Source organism: Ascaphus truei, chromosome 6, assembly GCF_040206685.1.
Source record: "Ascaphus truei isolate aAscTru1 chromosome 6, aAscTru1.hap1, whole genome shotgun sequence".
Lineage (NCBI taxonomy): Eukaryota > Metazoa > Chordata > Amphibia > Anura > Ascaphidae > Ascaphus > Ascaphus truei.
The window spans coordinates 27,730,386-27,748,509 of NC_134488.1; the positions used below are offsets into that span (position 1 = coordinate 27,730,386).

Here is an 18,124-nt window from a genome sequence, read left to right on the forward strand (position 1 = left end):
ATTAACTGCATGTGACCCAACCAGCATCCTCCCAGGATGACACTCTCTGGTTGTTACAAGGCCCGCCCATGGATACTGTAACATGCATCTAGGCTGCAATATCAAACTAGGCCTTCACGAGAGAGTTAACCCCTCACATTGCCTGTACCTAGGGTTGCCAGGTGGCTTGTCGAAAAATACTGGACACAATGGTAAAAGATGCGACCCCCCAAAATACATATAACAAATACCCCCACGCCCCCCCGAATACATATAACAAATACCCCCACACCCCCCGAATACATATAAAAAATACCCCCACACCCCCCGAATACATATAACAAATACCCCCACGCCACGATTACATATAACAAATACCCCCACACCCCCCAAATACATATAAAATACCCCCACGCCCCCAAATACATAACAAATACCCCCATGCCCCCCTAATACATATAAAAAATACCCCCACGCCCCCCGAATACATATAAAAAATACCCCCACGCCCCCGAATACATATAAAAAATACCCCCACGCCCCCCTAATATATATAAAAAATACCCCCACGCCCCCGTATACATATAAAAATATCTCCACACCCCCTAATACATATAAAAAATAACCCCACCACCCCAATACATATATAAAATATCCCCACCTCCCCAATACATATACAAAATACACCCACCTCCCCAATACATATAAAATTCAGACTTACCTTGGGGATGGTGTCAGGTCGGGCCCGGTGGCTGCAGGGGGGCGGTGGCTGCGGAGGGGGGGGCAGTGGATGCGGAGGGAGGCAGTAGATGAAGAGGGAGGGCAGTGGATGCAGAGGGAGGGCAGTGGATGCGGAGGGGGCAGTGGATGCGGAGGGGGGCGGTGGATGCGGAGGGGGGCGGTGGATGCGGAGGGGAGCAGTGGATGCGGAGGGGGAGCAGTGGATGCGGAGGGGGAGCAGTGGATGCGGAGGGGGGCAGTGGATGTGGAGGGGGCAGTGGATGCGGAGGGGGCGGTGGATGCGGAGGGGGCGGTGGATGCGGAGGGGGGCGGTGGATGCGGAGGGGGGCGGTGGATGCGGAGGAGGGCAGTGAATGCGGAGGGGGCGGTGGATGCGGAGGGGGGGTGGTGGATGCGGAGGGGGGGCGGTGGATGCGGAAGGGGGGGCAGTGGATGCGGAGGGGGGCGGTGGATGCGGAGGGGGGCGGTGGATGCGGAGGGGGCCGGTGGATGCGGAGGGGGCAGTGGATGCGGAGGGGGGGGGCAGTGGATGCGGAGGGGGGGCAGTGGATGCGGAGCAGTGGATGCGGAGGGGGGCAGTGGATGCGGAGGGGGGCAGTGGATGCGGAGGGGGCAGTGGATGCGGAGGGGGCAGTGGATGCGGAGGGGGCAGTGGATGCGGAGGGGGCAGTGGATGCGGAGGGGGCCGGTGGATGCGGAGGGGGCAGTGGATGCGGAGGGGGGGGCAGTGGATGCGGAGGGGGAGCAGTGGATGCGGAAGGGGAGCAGTGGATGCGGAGGGGGCAGTGGATGTGGAGGGGGGCAGTGGATGCGGAGGGGGCAGTGGATGCGGAGGGGGGCAGTGGATGCGGAGGGGGGCAGTGGATGCGGAGGGGGCCGGTGGATGCGGAGGGGGCAGTGGATGCGGAGGGGGGGGCAGTGGATGCGGAGGGGGAGCAGTGGATGCGGAAGGGGAGCAGTGGATGCGGAGGGGGCAGTGGATGTGGAGGGGGGCAGTGGATGCGGAGGGGGCAGTGGATGCGGAGGGGGAGCAGTGGATGCGGAGGGGGCAGTGGATGCGGAGGGGGGCAGTGGATGCGGAGGGGGGCAGTGGATGCGGAGGGGGCAGTGGATGTGGAGGGGGGCAGTGGATGCGGAGGGGGCAGTGGATGCGGAGGGGGGCAGTGGATGCGGAGGGGGAGCAGTGGATGCGGAGGGGGGCAGTGGATGCGGAGGGGGGCAGTGGATGCGGAGGGGGGCAGTGGATGCGGAGGGGGGCGGTGGCTGTGGAGGCGTGGTTGTAGATGCAGAGGGAGGGCAGTGGATGGGGGGGTGGGCGGTGGCGGCGGACGGTCAGAGCAGTTGCCGCCATGCCCAGCTCTCCCCCAGCTGCAGGCTTCTCTCCCTGTCTGTCCCACGCCGAGGTGTCTGTGCTCACGCGCGCCGGGCAGGGCCGTCTTAACGTATGGGCACGCTGGGCAGTTGCCCGGGAGCACCACAGCATAGGGGGGCCCCACGCACCCGGTACATGCCCAATGCTCTCCCCCCGCCCGGCACCCCGGCTCGCTCTTAGGGTTGCCATGTGTCCGGTATTTGGTTCCCCTGTCCGGTAAAATATGAGAGATAATACTGGACATGGGATAGAGCAGGGCTGCTGCTGCTAGGGGGCTGGGCAGCTTCCGATTGGTTGCTGCTGTGTAATTCAGCCAATCGGGAGGTGGCAGGAGCCTGGGGGGTGGGGCCAAAGACCAGAGGAAAAGCATGCAGCAGAGAGGTGAGGCTGTGTGTGTGTGTGTCTGTCTGTCTATATGTGTCCTGTCTGTATATGTGTGTGTGTGTCTCAGTGTGTCTGTCTTTCTGTCTGTGTCCTGTGTCCTGTGTCCTGCCTGTATATATGTGTACCTCAGTGTGTGTGTGTTTGAGTGAGTGTGTGAGTGAGTGAATGTCTGTGTGTGTGTGTATATCTCAGTGTGTTTGTGGGTATATGTCTCAGTGTGTGTGTGTGTATATATGTCTGTGTGTGTATCTGTGTGTAAGTGTATGAGTGTGTCTGTTTTTCTGTCTGTGTCCTGCCTTTGACAGAGTACATACAGTACTGGCAACATTGTTTAATTGCTCACTCACCCTTACTTTTCTTTTACTATACTAACAGTCTTCCCATTTTCAAGATCTATTAAAAATAACCACCCTTGTAAATTCTCAGAAAGGCTCCATAACTCAGCTCTCATCACAGCAGCATTGCAATCTCTGCAGCACCTCTTACTTACAGATCATCCCCAAGAAGGCAGAGCAGGTTACTTATTCATTGGCATGATTCAATATGCAATTTAAAGCTGGATTTTGAAGTCTAAATTTGAAAGCTACTGTACTGATAATGACAGGGAGGGGAATGGGGGAGAGGGGTGTGAGAGGATGAAGGGATGGGGGGTAACAGAGGATGAAGGGGGGGGATGAGAGAGGATGAAGGGAGGGGGTGAGAGGACAAAGGGGGTGAGAGGGTGAGAGGACAAGGGGGAAGAGAGAGCGAGAGAGAGGATGAGGAGGGGGTGCAACACTTGGAATTTGTGGGAGGAGCAGTAAGATCAGTATTGCGCGTCATGTACAGTATGGCTGCAGGTCAGTTATTTATAAATGATCTGACCATTACGTCATTTGTTCTAAATTTCACTCCACGCATGCACCAATTTGCACTATTTCATATTCTATTTCCTAAAACAATCCTCGGAAGGGCGCTCCCTCCCAAGACTCCTCCCCAGATTTTTTACGAAATAGAATATAAATTGGTGCAAATTGGTGAATACTTGGAGTGAAATTTAGAACAAATGACTTAACAGTCAGGTCATTTATAAATGACATTCTTCCCCACCAACGATTCTCGAGTGCGTCGCACCTTTCACCATTGTGTCCAGTATTTTTGACAAGCCACCTGGCAACCCTACTCACTCTCACCCCCTGCCCGGCACCCCGGCTCCGCTCGCTCTCATCCCCTGCCCGGCACCCCGGCTCCGCTCGCTCTCCCCCCTGCCCGGCACCCCGGCTCCGCTCGCTCTCATCCCCTGCCCGGCACCCCGGCTCCGCTCGCTCTCACCCCCTGCCCGGCACCCCGGCTCCGCTCGCTCTCCCCCCTGCCCGGCACCCCGGCTCCGCTCGCTCTCCCCCCTGCCCGGCACCCCGGCTCCGCTCGCTCTCCCCCCTGCCCCTCGCTCTCCCCCCTGCCCGGCACCCCGGCTCCGCTCGCTCTCCCCTCTGCCCGGCACCCCGGCTCCGCTCGCTCTCCCCCCTGCCCCCCGGCTCCGCTCGCTCTCCCCCCTGCCCGGCACCCCGGCTCCGCTCGCTCTCCCCCCTGCCCGGCACCCCGGCTCCGCTCGCTCTCCCCCCTGCCCCTCGCTCTCCCCCCTGCCCGGCACCCCGGCTCCGCTCGCTCTCCCCCCTGCCCGGCACCCCGGCTCCGCTCGCTCTCCCCCCTGCCCTGCACCCCGGCTCCGCTCCCTCTCTGCCCGCCCGGCACCTTAGGCGTGCTGAGGTTTCCCGCGCTTTTTCCCTTCCTCTGGCAGCTCGCAGGTTAAGCCCGCTCCCTCTTCCCCTTGCCCCTCCCCCTTACCCCTCCCCTCTCTCTGATTACGCCACGCGCCGCGCGCGCCGCCTCACGTGACGAGCTGGCCTACGCGCGGCAACGGCTTGAGAAGATGGCGGACGGGAAGGGAGACTCCCGACTCCGGCTGCCCAACGGCGGTAGCAGCGACATGCCGCCGCCCTTCCGCCTGGGCGACACCCTGCGCGGGCTGGAGGGCAAGCTGAGGGAGGACGAGGTGTCGGTTTCAAGCTCCGCCAGCTACTGCGGCAGCTTCTGTGAGGTAAAATGCCCGTTGCGTGTGAGGCGCGGAGACACCGCGGACCGATCCCCCCTCCCCCCCCGCTTTGTGTTGATAAACAGCGCAGCCCCCCCCACCCCCCCGGACTCCGCACCGCGGGGCTTCGTGCTGGGTTATTTCTTTCATTGACTGTTTTTTAATGTTATTGTTGTACAGTATAATGCGCTTTATGTCGGTCCCTGACAGTGATTCTGTGGAGGAGGAGGAGGGTAGGCGGGTCAGTGGGTCAGTGTGAGGAGGCCTCCCTCTCGCGCCCAACCGTCAGTTTCTGCACATAACGGCATTCTGTGGATCTTGAGCACTGAAGTTGATAACGCCGCTGAGCGGGTTGGGGGGGAGGGATAGCGACGGCCATAGCACAATGCACCGCGGCGTTGCACTCCTGCCCCCCCATCTCTGATTCGGAAGGGGTTAACTACGTCGTATATCGCCTAGTAAACAGGGGGGAGGGGAAGGTGAGGTGCTTGGTCTCGGGTGGTGGACTGCTTGGTCTCCGGTTGCTTCTTGTTTTTGCTTCAGTTTCAGCTGTTTGTTTTTAATGTTGAGGTTTGCCTACTGTGATGGGGCCTACACCAGGGATTCTCTTGTCTCTGGGCCTCTCAGATCAATGGGCATTGAAGCGGTTTCTCTGTGGTATGGAAAGAGGCCTCCCTGCCATGCACAAGCTGCGTCACTGCACACTGAATAAGAGCCATTTTTTTTCTTTTGACCCAGAAAATGCGTTGCTAACTCGCATAAGAAACCCGGGCCTTTATTTGTCATGCAGAGAAGCTTCTCATCGTGGTTAATGCTTCCTTGAATACATACTGAGTAAAGGGCCTTGTGGCTGGGCTTATCGGTGGAAACACATCTAGTAGATTACATTTTTTCCCCTCTTTCTGCATAATCGTGTGCAATGTTTTGCACTAGTATTGCCCTAGTTGTGTTGCAAGTGTTTATATGGCTAACATGATGAATCTGTGCTTTAGGTTTAGCAAAGAAGCATGTTATTACAGGTAACCATATTCATGTTTTTTGTTTTCAAAAAATATGGCGCACCGTTGGTTAAAGTGTCATTAACACAAATCTGTTCAAAATACATTCAGAGAGATTTTGTATTAATGTAACCTGTCAGACTAAGTTGGTCGCTTTGGACCTTTTTTAATTCCTGCAGAACTGTTTAAAACCTGTATTATGACTCTGGAACGCCTAAAATATTGTGACTGCTTAACCCAAGTCCACATATTCTACATTATGTTTGTTAAACTACTTTTGCTGTGGTGGGGCTTATAGGTCTTAAACAGTATACATTACAGTAGGTTAAATACAAAGTGGAAGATAATCCCCCCCCCCCCCCCCAAAAAAAATACAAAATTACGAATGTAATGAACATGTCACAAGAGTACAAAAGTTTCGTAAAGTCGATAAATCTAAAACACATGTGAATTCACAAATGAGGTTTTATAAATAAAATATTAGAATTGAGCCAAATCGAGAAGGGACAGGGTTTATATCACAAAGCAATTTCAAAAGTGCGAACTTGAATATACATGTTATGGAGTAACCTTCAAATTGAATATACATTGGCAATAAGGTCTGTTATATTAAAAAGAAATAAAAAGCGCTGTTGTAAAACTTCTGTCATTTTATTAGAAAAGCTGAAAATGATGGGTTTTCTTTTAATACATGTTCCAAGAAACACTTGCTGTCTGTGCTACACAGAAAATGGGATAACTTCAAAACTACTGTTTTAATTGATGTTTATTGCTTTTCCCTTTATGCTATCATACATCTGGGACAGAAATGTTGTATTGTTTCATCTGTGTTGCTTTTTAAACATTTTGCGCTTATTGTATAATAATTTCCTGTACTGTTTTGTAAAACTGCTGAGTACAGTGTCGGTGCTATATAAATAAAGATATTCATGCATACATGAGAAGTTTTGAATCACTATCTAGAAAGTGTTCTAAGTTACTTAATGGTTGTGTAAAGTATTTTAGAAAAAAATGACTAATGCAATGTATTTTACTGGTTTTATTATAATTCATTAATACTTGATGTAAATGAGAAACATTGAGACCATAGAAATGTATATAATTTTATTTATTTATTTTTATAAAATGTTTTACCAGGAAGTAATACATTGAGTTACCTCTCGTTTTCAGAGTGGGCAGAGTTATGATGACAAATACATGGTTACAAATACATGGTTGCATTAAGTGAGCAAGGTTATACATTCTATACAAGACATTCCATGCACAGTAAGAGATAATGTTATAGGCATTTGTAACAGTTACAGACCAGATTAAAATGTGAGACCGCTTTAGTTTGAAAGAATTTAGACTGGTGGCGGTTGTGAGAATCTCTGGTAGATTGTTCCCGTTATGAGGAGTGCTCCGTAGTGTTTTACCGGTTCCTATATTTTCCTAAAACCGGGTAACTGGTACCTGGTTACCCAGAAGGCACTTGCCTGCAGAGTGATAAGGAACGCAGCGACATCTAGGAGCAGCAGACGTCCTAATGGCGGTGGCATCAGCCGAAGTCCTTGTGCAGCAGGAACAGAGCAAAGGCTGCCTGTGGGAGCCAGGGAACCATGTGACTGGAGCTCCGGTCACATGTTTCCCCGGCTCCCACAGGCATCGGCTGTTGGCTGTTTGCTCTGTGCCGGCTGAACAAGGACTTCGGCTGCTGCCACCGCCACAAGGACGTCTGCTGCTGCTCCCAGATGGGAGGGGGGGGGGGGGTCGCCGGCTGCAGGTAAGTGTTGAACTATTTTCAGCTGCCCTGAAATTGCCCCGCGCCGGTTCCGACCTGGTGCGGGTAATTTCCGGGTTAGTGCTCAGCCAATATTTATAGTCCTTCATTTATATGATTGATGCTGGCATCATCATTGGTAAACAGAACAAAGAAAGCACATTTACTTGTAGATACTTTAATTGATACGCATCGGTAAAAAAATAAAGATTCATGGTTGTAAAAACCCTCCGACACTTGTTTATCATGCTTTCAAATATCTTATTGACACGAGTTGACATTTTGGTTGTAAGAAGGGAGTGCCCCTTAAAGATGATGCATGGGAATATAAACTTCACATTCTTGTTTGTAATACAGATAAAATATAATGAGCAAAAACATTTACTTTTAGCAATATGAAGTGACTGGTGAGAAATTGTGTGACCTTAGAATGTAATTCTTAGAATACTCCTATCTTGTCCTTCGTTGTTTCAACTCAAGATTGTGCACCCAATCCTTTTCTCAGGGCTGAGCTCCCAATTAGCCTATAAAAAAAGTGTGTAGTCTGTCTGTTTTTGTTGCACATTTTCGCAGTTGGCTTTACATTTTAAACAAAATGATGCATATTGTAGACCTGTGGTTTCCAACTTTTTTGATTAAGGAACCCTAAGTGAAATTCTGAGGACCCCCAACCAACCCTCTCTAATAGCAACTCTGATCAGATGCATTGTAAATTCTTCTGTATTTGATATCATTTTCAAGTGACCAAAAAATTGCAGGTAACACTTTAAGGAGGCCTGGGAACCCTGGTTGAAAAACAATGTTGTAGACCGTGTTTCCTATCTTTGTCATTTCAGTTCCAATGTGTGTTGCAAAATGGAAATTAATAATTCTCTGCGATATAAAGCCAAGTCTAATACCTTTCCATAGGGTTTCCACAAACATTGGTAGAAGTACGTTTTAAGTTGTCTGATTTTATGCACAAACGCAATATATAGCGTAAAATGAGTGGCAATGTTCTAGTATGGATTTAAAGACCATTATTGAAGAACACAAAATATTTTGGAGTTGGTGAATCCAATTCAAATTCCTGATTGTACATTGAGAGCTTGTATAGGTCAGTCTCCATGTGCCTCAGGTACCAAAATTAGATTATATACTGCAAAATAGACAAGTAGGAGGAGGATCCTGATAGTGTAGTATTTAATGACTGGATAGAAAAAATATAAAGTTATACTTTCGCAAACGCAATGAATTTAGGCATATACTGTAGAGCAAGATCAGGTGTAGCCGGGCATATACATGAACATCCTTCAGTGGTGTCTGCATCTGTGTCATGTCGTGGAGACATAATTTCATCAGTGAGGTCTTCATGAAATGCATAGGGACAATAAAGTGTTAATCACTTATCTGGAGAGAGACAACATTTGAGACACTCAACTGCAAGCGATGAAGGAAGACAAGGGTGCAGAGAAGTGGAAGTGCAGATGACACTGAAATAGGTTCATGTATATTCCCTGCGGCATGGAGAGATGAACTCTGATCTTGCTCTATACGCCTGAATTCACTCTGTAACGTGTATTTTATTTTTTTATTTTTTAAATTCTTATTAAATATTGGACTTGGGATACTCTTGTTTACGCTGAATTTGTCTGTCAGTGAGGCGGACACTTTAAGGAAGCGATTTATATGAACAGAAAAAATGCTCACGCTTATGTGATCAATATATGTACAAGTCTAAATAGTAACTAATATAATTAAATCAGATGTTGCCTAAACACATGCGGTCTCCCAAACCGCAACTAAACAGAACTGAGCAACAAAGTGTTAACGGCGCAAAGTGAATGAGTACAATACAGTGAATAAAGTGCAATAACCCAGTGAATAAATGGATAAAACACTAGTATCATCTGTAAACTGCAGCTCCGTGGAGCAGGATCCTCAGAAGTGGATGCTCCTGGAAAGACCTCATAAAGAAGAAAGCACTAATGCATGCGATATGGTGCATTAACATTTTACAGGTAGTCCTCGCTATCCAACGTTTCACTTTACAACGAATGGCATATCCAACGCAACCCTATTTGCTGTTTTTCGATGCCGGAATGCGTTATCCAACGCTCACCGCCACTGATTAACATGGGACTCACTTTACAACGGTTTCACTATCCAGCGCTACTTCCAGAACGGATTCCATTGAATAATTCGAGGACTCCCTGTACTCTGAGCAGACAAACACAGAGGGGAAAAAGGACAACTCACAATTTCCCTACTGGTAAAGAGCAGAGTGACTTTGGGTGCACTCCAACCCTACACCAGACTTGGCCACTCCTCGTTGTGTGCACACTCACGTGCACGGCTTTCCTGACCTGCGTCTCGCTTGCAGCGTTCTTGGATAGCCTAGCATCAACTGGTAGAGTAGTAGGATTCTACGGTGGCCACAGATGTCCAAAAAGCCCAACGCGTTTCGCCCATGTCTGCTTCTGTGGTTCTATCGTGCTTCTCTTCACAGCTTATATGTATACCCTACAATCGGGTGCGCAAACTTTTCCCCATGCGCACCCCTTGCCTGCTCCCTGGCGCCTTGCGCCGCCTCTTCCCCTTAATAGACCCCATTGTCAAATGACATGCAGGGTCATGTGATGTCACGTTGCCATGGCGATATCACGTGACACCGCGGCGTAATTTGACGCCAGATTACCAGCACGGTGTGTCGCGGGAAGGTGAATATTATAGAGGCCTCGCACGCCCCCCGGACTCTTAATTTAAATGCCTCGGGGGAGAGCACAGGATCTCTAGAACTGCCATTCCTCCCCGTCCCCAGAAAGCCTAGCGCCCCCTGGGGGGCGCACTCGCCAGTTTGGGCACCACTGCACCTACATCACTGTTTAAATCGGCTCAGCTGCTAGTTCTGTTAGTTAATTGTTATTCTAGGGCTTGCAGCTCCATACTCCTACATTAGGCTTTCAAAAAGCTAACAGTAAGCAATCCAGCATTGGATGGTGTAAATATCCTAATGCTGTCACAATGTTTTATACATTGTCAATAAAAACATTTTAAAAGTTCTAATTGAGTTGCTTATTGCACCTATTCAATATTTAAAAAAGGATTTTATTAATACTAACACAGTAAAAACTATTATATACGAGTCCCTACATAAGCCATCACTCGTACAAACAATTATAGAAGCTAAAAAACAAGCAAACAGTTTGCTCATAAGAAATAGTCTCAAATCTAAAAGATGACTGGATAATTCAATAATATTTGTACCATATTAATATAGCTGAAATCTAATAGGACAAGGGGACCATTTAAATATGCATGTATTAGAACCATTAGTTTAGATTCCATTTAAAACTATAAATAACAGGTGTATAAAATTCTATAAATTTAGACTGCTTATATATAATAAAAATTAAAAAATTAGAATAGGGACAATTTAAGGCTGTGGCACAATGATGCCAGACTTCTATATAGGAATTTCAAAAAAAATTGTATATTCAGTAGGAAAAAGTATCAGAAGTCGCATTAAGATCATTGGAATATCATGTGAGAAAGGCATATATGACTGGGGTTTTTTATGTGCCTTCCTCTGGATCAATAAGCAAGTATATAGGATAAAGTATCTGTTGTCTAAATTTAGCATAGATTGTACTTGATGGACGTACGTCTTTTTTCAACCTCAACCCAATGTAACTATGCATTAATGTCGAAGTCCACATTCAGTACCAGAGGTCTCAAAGTTTTCAGCTTATGAATCCAAAGGCTCTCTTTTTGGGAAATAGATTGTATTCTATTCCCCCTCCGCCAGTTCCTTGGAATGTGATCTATTCCAATAAACTTTAGACCCCTGATTTGTGACGGATCTTAAAATGTAATGAAACTTTGACTCTGAACCCTTTTTTTATGTTTCTCATGTTCCAAAATCCTAACTTTCAATTTGCTTGTTGCGCTGCCCACATATTGGAGGCCGCACGGACATTCGAAAAGGTACACTATAAAATCAGTGTTGCAGTTTATTAAACTTAAAATCGTAAACAGCCCCCCCCCCTGCCGTTTGAGGTGACATTTTTACTTTTGTTGATGCCAGCCATACATTCTACACATGTATATAATCCTTTAAGATTACTCTCAAACAATATTCCCCTTTTCACTTGGTCACTTGAGTTATTGGTTACTTGTTAACTTCTTAAGGCACTTGGAGCCAATTTATCCTTCAAGTTTGGGGCTTTGGTAAAAACAATTTGTGGTTTATCAGGTAAAAATCCTCTAAGCACTGTGTCTTGTTTTAAAATCGACCAGTGTTTCCCAATCTTCCTAATGTAGGGCGATTCGTTGTTATACTGTGATAAAAGGGATAAAGTTTTTCATAACCTCCACTTTAACAACTTCTTTAAAATATCTTTTCTTTCCATTCTAGTTACCTCCTTCATTAGTGTCCAATATTCTAGGATGGTATTCTTTTTCTAGAAATCTTTCTCAACATGGTTGATTGCTCCTGATAGGTCTGGTCAGAGGTACAATTCCTCCTGATCCTCCTTATCTGGCCTTTGGGAATTTTATCCAACCATTTATTATAATGGCAACTTTTTCTGTGAATATGTACGTGTTGCAGTTAACAGACTTGAAATGTTTTTCAGTTTATTCTTCCTTCATGTATAAAAAGGTTCAGATCTAAGAATTGAATCTCTTGTCCACTCATGCTATGAGTGAATTTGAGATTCATCTGAGTTTGATTTAGCTGGTTGATAATGTACATTCTGAAGCTGCAGTCTCTTCACCTCGCCGGACAAAGATGTCGTCGATATATATCTGTACCAGAGGAACAAGCCTGTCGCCAACCCACACACGTTTCGTCTTCCATAATCCCATGAGTAGGTTCGCGACACAGACCTGTAAGATATTAGTTATCATTAAACCAAAAATAATTATTGGTGAGAATGTACTCAAAGCTTTTAATGAAATTAGCTTGTTCAGTTGCCATTTCTTTCTCTTTTAGAAATTCCTCTACAGTCTATACAAGCATTAACCATATGCAGGCTCTAGAGTGCTGTGACGTCGCAAGTCACAAAGTAGTAGCCATTCTCCCAATCCATTTGGTCCAATAAATTGATCACTTGGGTAGTATCATGTAGATAGGAGGGTAGTTTGACTACATACTTTGAGTTAGAAAACTATATATTCAGATAAATTCGGGAATTTATTCCATTTCCGAGAACTTATTGGTCTCCTTGGCGGATTTAGTAGACATTTGATGTAGAGGAGGTAATGATTCCACAACTTTATTTAAGAAAAAATCCGATCGGAAGGTAAAGATTTGGGCATATTAAAGTTTGAGTTGAATCATCTTTTCAATAGATTTCCAAAGTTACCGTTTTTTTTTAAAATTATTTTTATTTCTAAAATATACAAATGTCTACTAAATCCGCCAGGGAGACCGATAAGTTCTGCGAAATAGAATCAATTTCTGAAATTATCGGAATATATAAATTTCTATCCTCAAAAGTATGTAGTCAAATTACCCTCCTATCTACTTGATACTAACCAATGATCAATTTATTGGACCAAATGGAGTGGGAGAATGACTGCTGTTACGTTGCAAGTCACAAAGCAGTACTCAATAGAAGCATTAACCATATGCAGGGTCTAGAGGCTGTAGAGGAATTAGTTAAAGAAATGGCAACTGAACAAGCTAATTTCATTTTTAAGACATTCTCACCAATAATTATTTTTGATTTAATGATAGCTACTATCTAGAGGTCTGTGGGACGGCCATGGGGATCAAGTTTGCGTCGAGATACGTGAACCTATTCATGGGATTATGGGAGGAGAGACGTGTGGCTTGGTGCAGCCTTGGTCCTCTGGTACAGATATATCGACGACGTCATCTTTGTCTGGAGAGGTGAAGTCAGCAGCTTTAGAATTTATCAATCAATTCTTAGATCTGAACCTTTTTATACATGAAGGAATAATAAACTGTAAAACACATTTCAAGTCTGTTAACTGCAACATGTACATTCACAGAAAAAGTTGCCATTATAATAAATGGTTGGATAACATTCCAAAGGCCAGATAAGGAGGAATTGTACCTCTGATCAGACCTATCAGGAGTAATTAACCATTTTGAGAGATTTCTAGAAAAAGAATACAATCCTAGAATATTGGACAATGTAATGAAGGTAACTAGAATGGAAAGAAGATCTTTTAAAGACAAAAGAAGTTGTTAAAGGGGAGGATATGAAAAACGTAATCCCTTTTATCACTCAGTATAAACACGAATCGCTCAACATTAAGAAGATTGGGACATACTGGCCTATTTTAAAACAAGACCCAGTCCTTAGATGATCTTTACCTGATAAACCGCAAATTGTTTTTACCAAAGCCCCAAACTTGAAGGATAAATTGTCTCCAAGTGCCTTAAGAAGTAAACAAGTAACCAATAACTCAAGTGACCAAGTGAAAAGGGAACATGGTTTAAGAGTAATCCTAAAGGATTCTATACATGTGTGGCTTGCAAATTTGGCATCATCAAAAGTAAAAATTTCACTTCAAACGGCAGGGGAGGTTTTTATGATTTTAAGTTTAATAAACTGCAACACTGATTTTATAGTGTACCTTTTTAGAATGTCCGTGCGGCCTTCAGTATGTGGGCAGCGCAACAAGCAAATTGAAAGTTAGGATTTTGGAACGTGAGAAACATTAAGAAAAGGGTTCAGAGTCACAAAGTTTAATTACATTTTAAGATCTGTCACAAATCAAGGTCTCTAAAGTTTATTGGAAAAGATCACATTCCAAGGAACTGGTGGAGGGGGAATAGAATACAATCTATTTCCCAAAAAGAGAGCCTTTGGATTCATTAGCTGAAAACTTTGAGACCTCTGGTACTGAATGTGGACTTCGACATTAATGCATAGTTACATTGGGTTGAGGTTGAAAAAAGACGTACGTCCATCAAGTACAATCTATGCTAAATTTAGACAACAGATACTTTATCCTATATACTTGCTTATTGATCCAGAGGAAGGCACATAAAAAACCCCAGTCATATCATCCAATGATATCTCATAAGGGGAAAAATAAATTCCTTCCTGACTCCAAATATTGGCAATCAGATTACTCCCTGGATCAACATCCTTCCCTTGTTTACTTATTTGGTATATCCCTGTATACCTTTCCTTTCTAAAAAGATGTCCAACTTATTTTTTCAACAAATCTATTGTATCTGCCATCACAGTCTCCATGGGTAATGAATTCCACATTGTAACTGCCCTTACTGTAAAGAACCCTTTCCTTTGTTGCTGGTGAAATCTCCTTTCCTCCAACCTTAAGGGACGGCCCGAGTCCTTTGTACTGCCCGTGGGATGAATAGTTCTTGTATTGTCCCCGAATATATTTGTATATAGTTATCATATCCCCGCTAAGGCCCCGCTGCCTCAGACCACGCGCCCGCACTGCAGACAGACGGCGCGTGGAGAGGCACTTGACCGCTATCTGCGGTCTGTAGGGAGCTGGAGCGTGGCCAAAACGGGTCGGGTGGGTGCGGCAATGATGTCGGTGGCGGGGCCATCAGGGGGTTGCCTCCCCGCTCCCCGAAGCCTTCCTGAAGAGTCTGTGGGAGGGAGCAGGGGGGCTCCCTTGGTGCTGCAGCTGCTTTCCCCGCTTCCCGAAGCCCTCCTCTCCGAAGCCCTCCTCTCCGAAGCGCTCCCCATCTCCTCTCCTCATTGGCTCACAGCCACACCACGTGACGCGTCGCCGCTTGGGATTACAATTCTCTTGCATCCCCTGGCGGCTGACGCGTCACAGCGTGTAGTGAGCCGTGCAGGGAGGCGGGACTTGGACCTGCTCGGGAGGACACCATCACATGGTGAGTAGCGCGCGCCGCCGGACGCAGCGGGACCAAAGCCTTAGACGCCTCTTTTCTAATGCAAATAAATCTAATTTAGCTAACCTCTCCTCAGAAGTTAGATTTTCCATCACCTTTATTAATATTAATTTGGTGGCTCTTCTCTGCACTCTCTCTAGTTCCATAATGTATTTTCTTAGGATTGGTGCCCAAAATTGGACTCCATATTCAAGGTGTGGTCTTACTAATGCTTTGTAAAGGGGCATAATTATGTTTACTTCCCTTCTATCCATTGCCCGTTTGATGCAAGATAAGCTCGTGTTTGCCTTTGCAGCTACTGCATGACATTGGACACTATTGCTAAGCATGCTGTCTACAAGCACTCCTAAATCCTTCTCCATCAAGGATTCCCCCAATTTATCCCCATTTAATTTGTAAGTCGCCTGTTTATTCTTGCATCCCAAATGCATAACTTTACATTTATCTGTATTAAACCTCATTTGCCATTTACATGCCCACGTTACAGTCTCTCCAGAAGGACTTGAAGAGAAATTACATCCTGCTCTGATTCTATTACCTTACACAATTTAGTATCATCAGCAAAGATGGAGACTTTGCTCTTGATCCCAACCTCAAGGTAATTAATAAACAAGTTAAAAAGCAGGGGTCCCAGTACCGATCCCTGGGGTACTCCACTCACGACTTAAGCCCAACCTGAAAAAGTTCAATTTATGACAACCCTCTGTTGTCTGTCCTTTAACCAGTTTTCAATCCAGGTGCACATATTATTACTGAGTCCAATTTTCTTTATTTTGTACACCAACCTCTAGTGTGAAACCGTATCAAAAGCCTTTGCAAAATCTAAGTAGACCACATCAACAGCATTACCCTGGTCTAAATTCCTACTTACCTCCTCAAAGAAACAAATAAGGTTAGTTTGGCGTGATCTATCCTTCATAAATCCATGCTGACTATTACTAATAATTTATGTTTTCCATTAGGTATTCCTGAATATTATCTCGTATTAAACCTTCAAGTAGTTTCCCCACTGCCTTTCTCACATGATATTTCAATGGTCTTAATGCGACCTCTGATACTTTTTCATACTGAATATACACTTTTTTTGGAATTCGTAGATAGAAGTCTGGCATCATTGTGCCATATTGCCTTAAATTGTCCCTATTCTTAGTCTTTTTAATTTGTTGTTATATATAAGCAGTCTAAATTTAATTAGAGAATTTTATACACATCTTATTTATAGCTTTAAGTGGAATCTAAACTAATGGTTCTAATACATGCATATTTAAATGGTCCCCTTGTCCTATTAGATTTCGTCTATATTAATATGGTTCAAATATTATCATTGAATTATCCAGTCATCTTTTAGATTTGAGACTATATTTCTTATAATGAGCAAACTGTTTTCGCTTGTTTAGCTTCTATAATTGTTTGTATGAGTGATGGTTTATGTAGGGACTCGTGTTTATATAATAGTTTTTACTGTTAGTATTGATAAAAAAACTTTTTAAAATATTGAATAGGTGCAATAAGTAACTAAATTATAACTTTTAATGTTTTTATTGACAATATATAAAACTGTGACTGCATTAGGATATTTACACCAGCGGTGCGCAGGCGGGCGGCTGAACAAGCTCCGTGCTGGCTGCTCTCTGCTCTGATTGTTGTGGGGTCGGGGCCTTGCTGGCTCTCCTGCTCGTTGCGGGGCCTTCCCTGCACACAGCCCCATCTCCTGTCTGTTTCCCCGCCTCAGTTTGCAGCAGCACACAGGGGACAAGGGGACTGGAGCATGCTTAGTACTACCCCCTCCCCCCCAGGTGAAAGTGTGTCTCTTATGATTGAGTGTGTCTGTGTTGATTGTGATTGAGTATTGTGTGTGGGTGTTGTGATTTGTGTTGTCTGTTGGTTGTGATTGAGTCTGTGGGACTGTGTGTTGTCTGTGTTGGTTGTGATTGTGTGGGTGTTGTGATTGAATGCAGCGGTGCGCAACCGGGGGGGGTGTGTGCAGGCGGCATGTGCGCGGGTCGGCAGACGCTGTGCGCGGGTGGGCAGCCGAAAAGGATAGTGCAGGTGGCGGCCATGTGAGGGTGTGTTAGCGCGCACGGGGGCTTCGGAGGTACGGGGGAGGAGCACGCCCCTCCTTATGGTGCCTGCCCTGCAATAGCGCTGTTTTCCTGCTCTCCTTTGCTGCGATCCTCTGCAAGTGTAAGGGTAGGCTGCCACTATATAAATCAAAAATGCAAAAAAAGGGGGAGGTGGAGCGCAGAGAAAAAGAGAAATGCCAAGGTAAGATAAGGTCAATTTATTAAAACAACACTGCACAGTATTACTTACAATTAGATAAAACCGCATGCACGTAGAGGCTCCCCCAAAAGTCTGTACACAGCGTTGGTCAAAATCCCCCTGCCCCGACCGCGATCCACTGCTGCAGATTCTCACAAAGTCCCTGACCCGGAACCGGAAGTGCAACAACACAAGAGTGGTAGGCGGGCTCTCATCAGCTAGGTCAAAAGCTATGGCAATAGCTGCAAACACTAGCGAGATGACGGGGGAAATAACAACGGCTACTGTGAGGGGAGAATCAAACGTGCTAAAACTGCACTCCTACCCAGGAGTGCAACTCAAGAGTAATGAGCATAACCCTCACTGCGTTTCGCGCATTACAGCGCTTCGTCAGAAGGTATTAGGGTATTACAGGAGGTGGTCTTATATAGGTCATCACCACCAAGATTGCCCAACACAATGAACATGTGTAAAACATGCTGCAAATTACTTCCTAATGGTAAATGTGACTATTGATATACAAACATACATATATAGACACAAAACATACACATATTACCTAAAAATAAAATAAATATATATTAATAACTGATGCTATATCTAATACATGTCTACATACACTTACAAAAATGATTCAAATATATAGCTGCCCAAATAAAGCTCCTAATGTTAAGAATACTCATATTATATATTATTAAAA

At 45.6% G+C, this 18,124-nt stretch overlaps 1 protein-coding gene across 2 annotated transcripts in view; it reads left to right on the forward strand.

Moving 5' to 3' along the window:
* Positions 1 to 4,353: 4,353 nt before the first annotated feature.
* The window catches only part of RLF (RLF zinc finger), a 38,486-nt gene continuing 24,715 nt past the window's right edge, over positions 4,354 to 18,124 (forward strand). Inside the window, exons 1-2 of one of the 2 annotated variants that reach the window (XM_075603744.1) lie at positions 4,423 to 4,553; positions 15,954 to 16,054. Coding sequence is in view for 1 of the 2 variants with exons in the window: in XM_075603742.1 (XP_075459857.1) it covers positions 4,386 to 4,553 (168 nt within the window). In the remaining variant the exon portion in view is untranslated. Of the gene's footprint in view, positions 4,554 to 15,953; positions 16,055 to 18,124 lie in introns of both variants that reach the window. The other variant, XM_075603742.1, reaches the window with a different exon arrangement.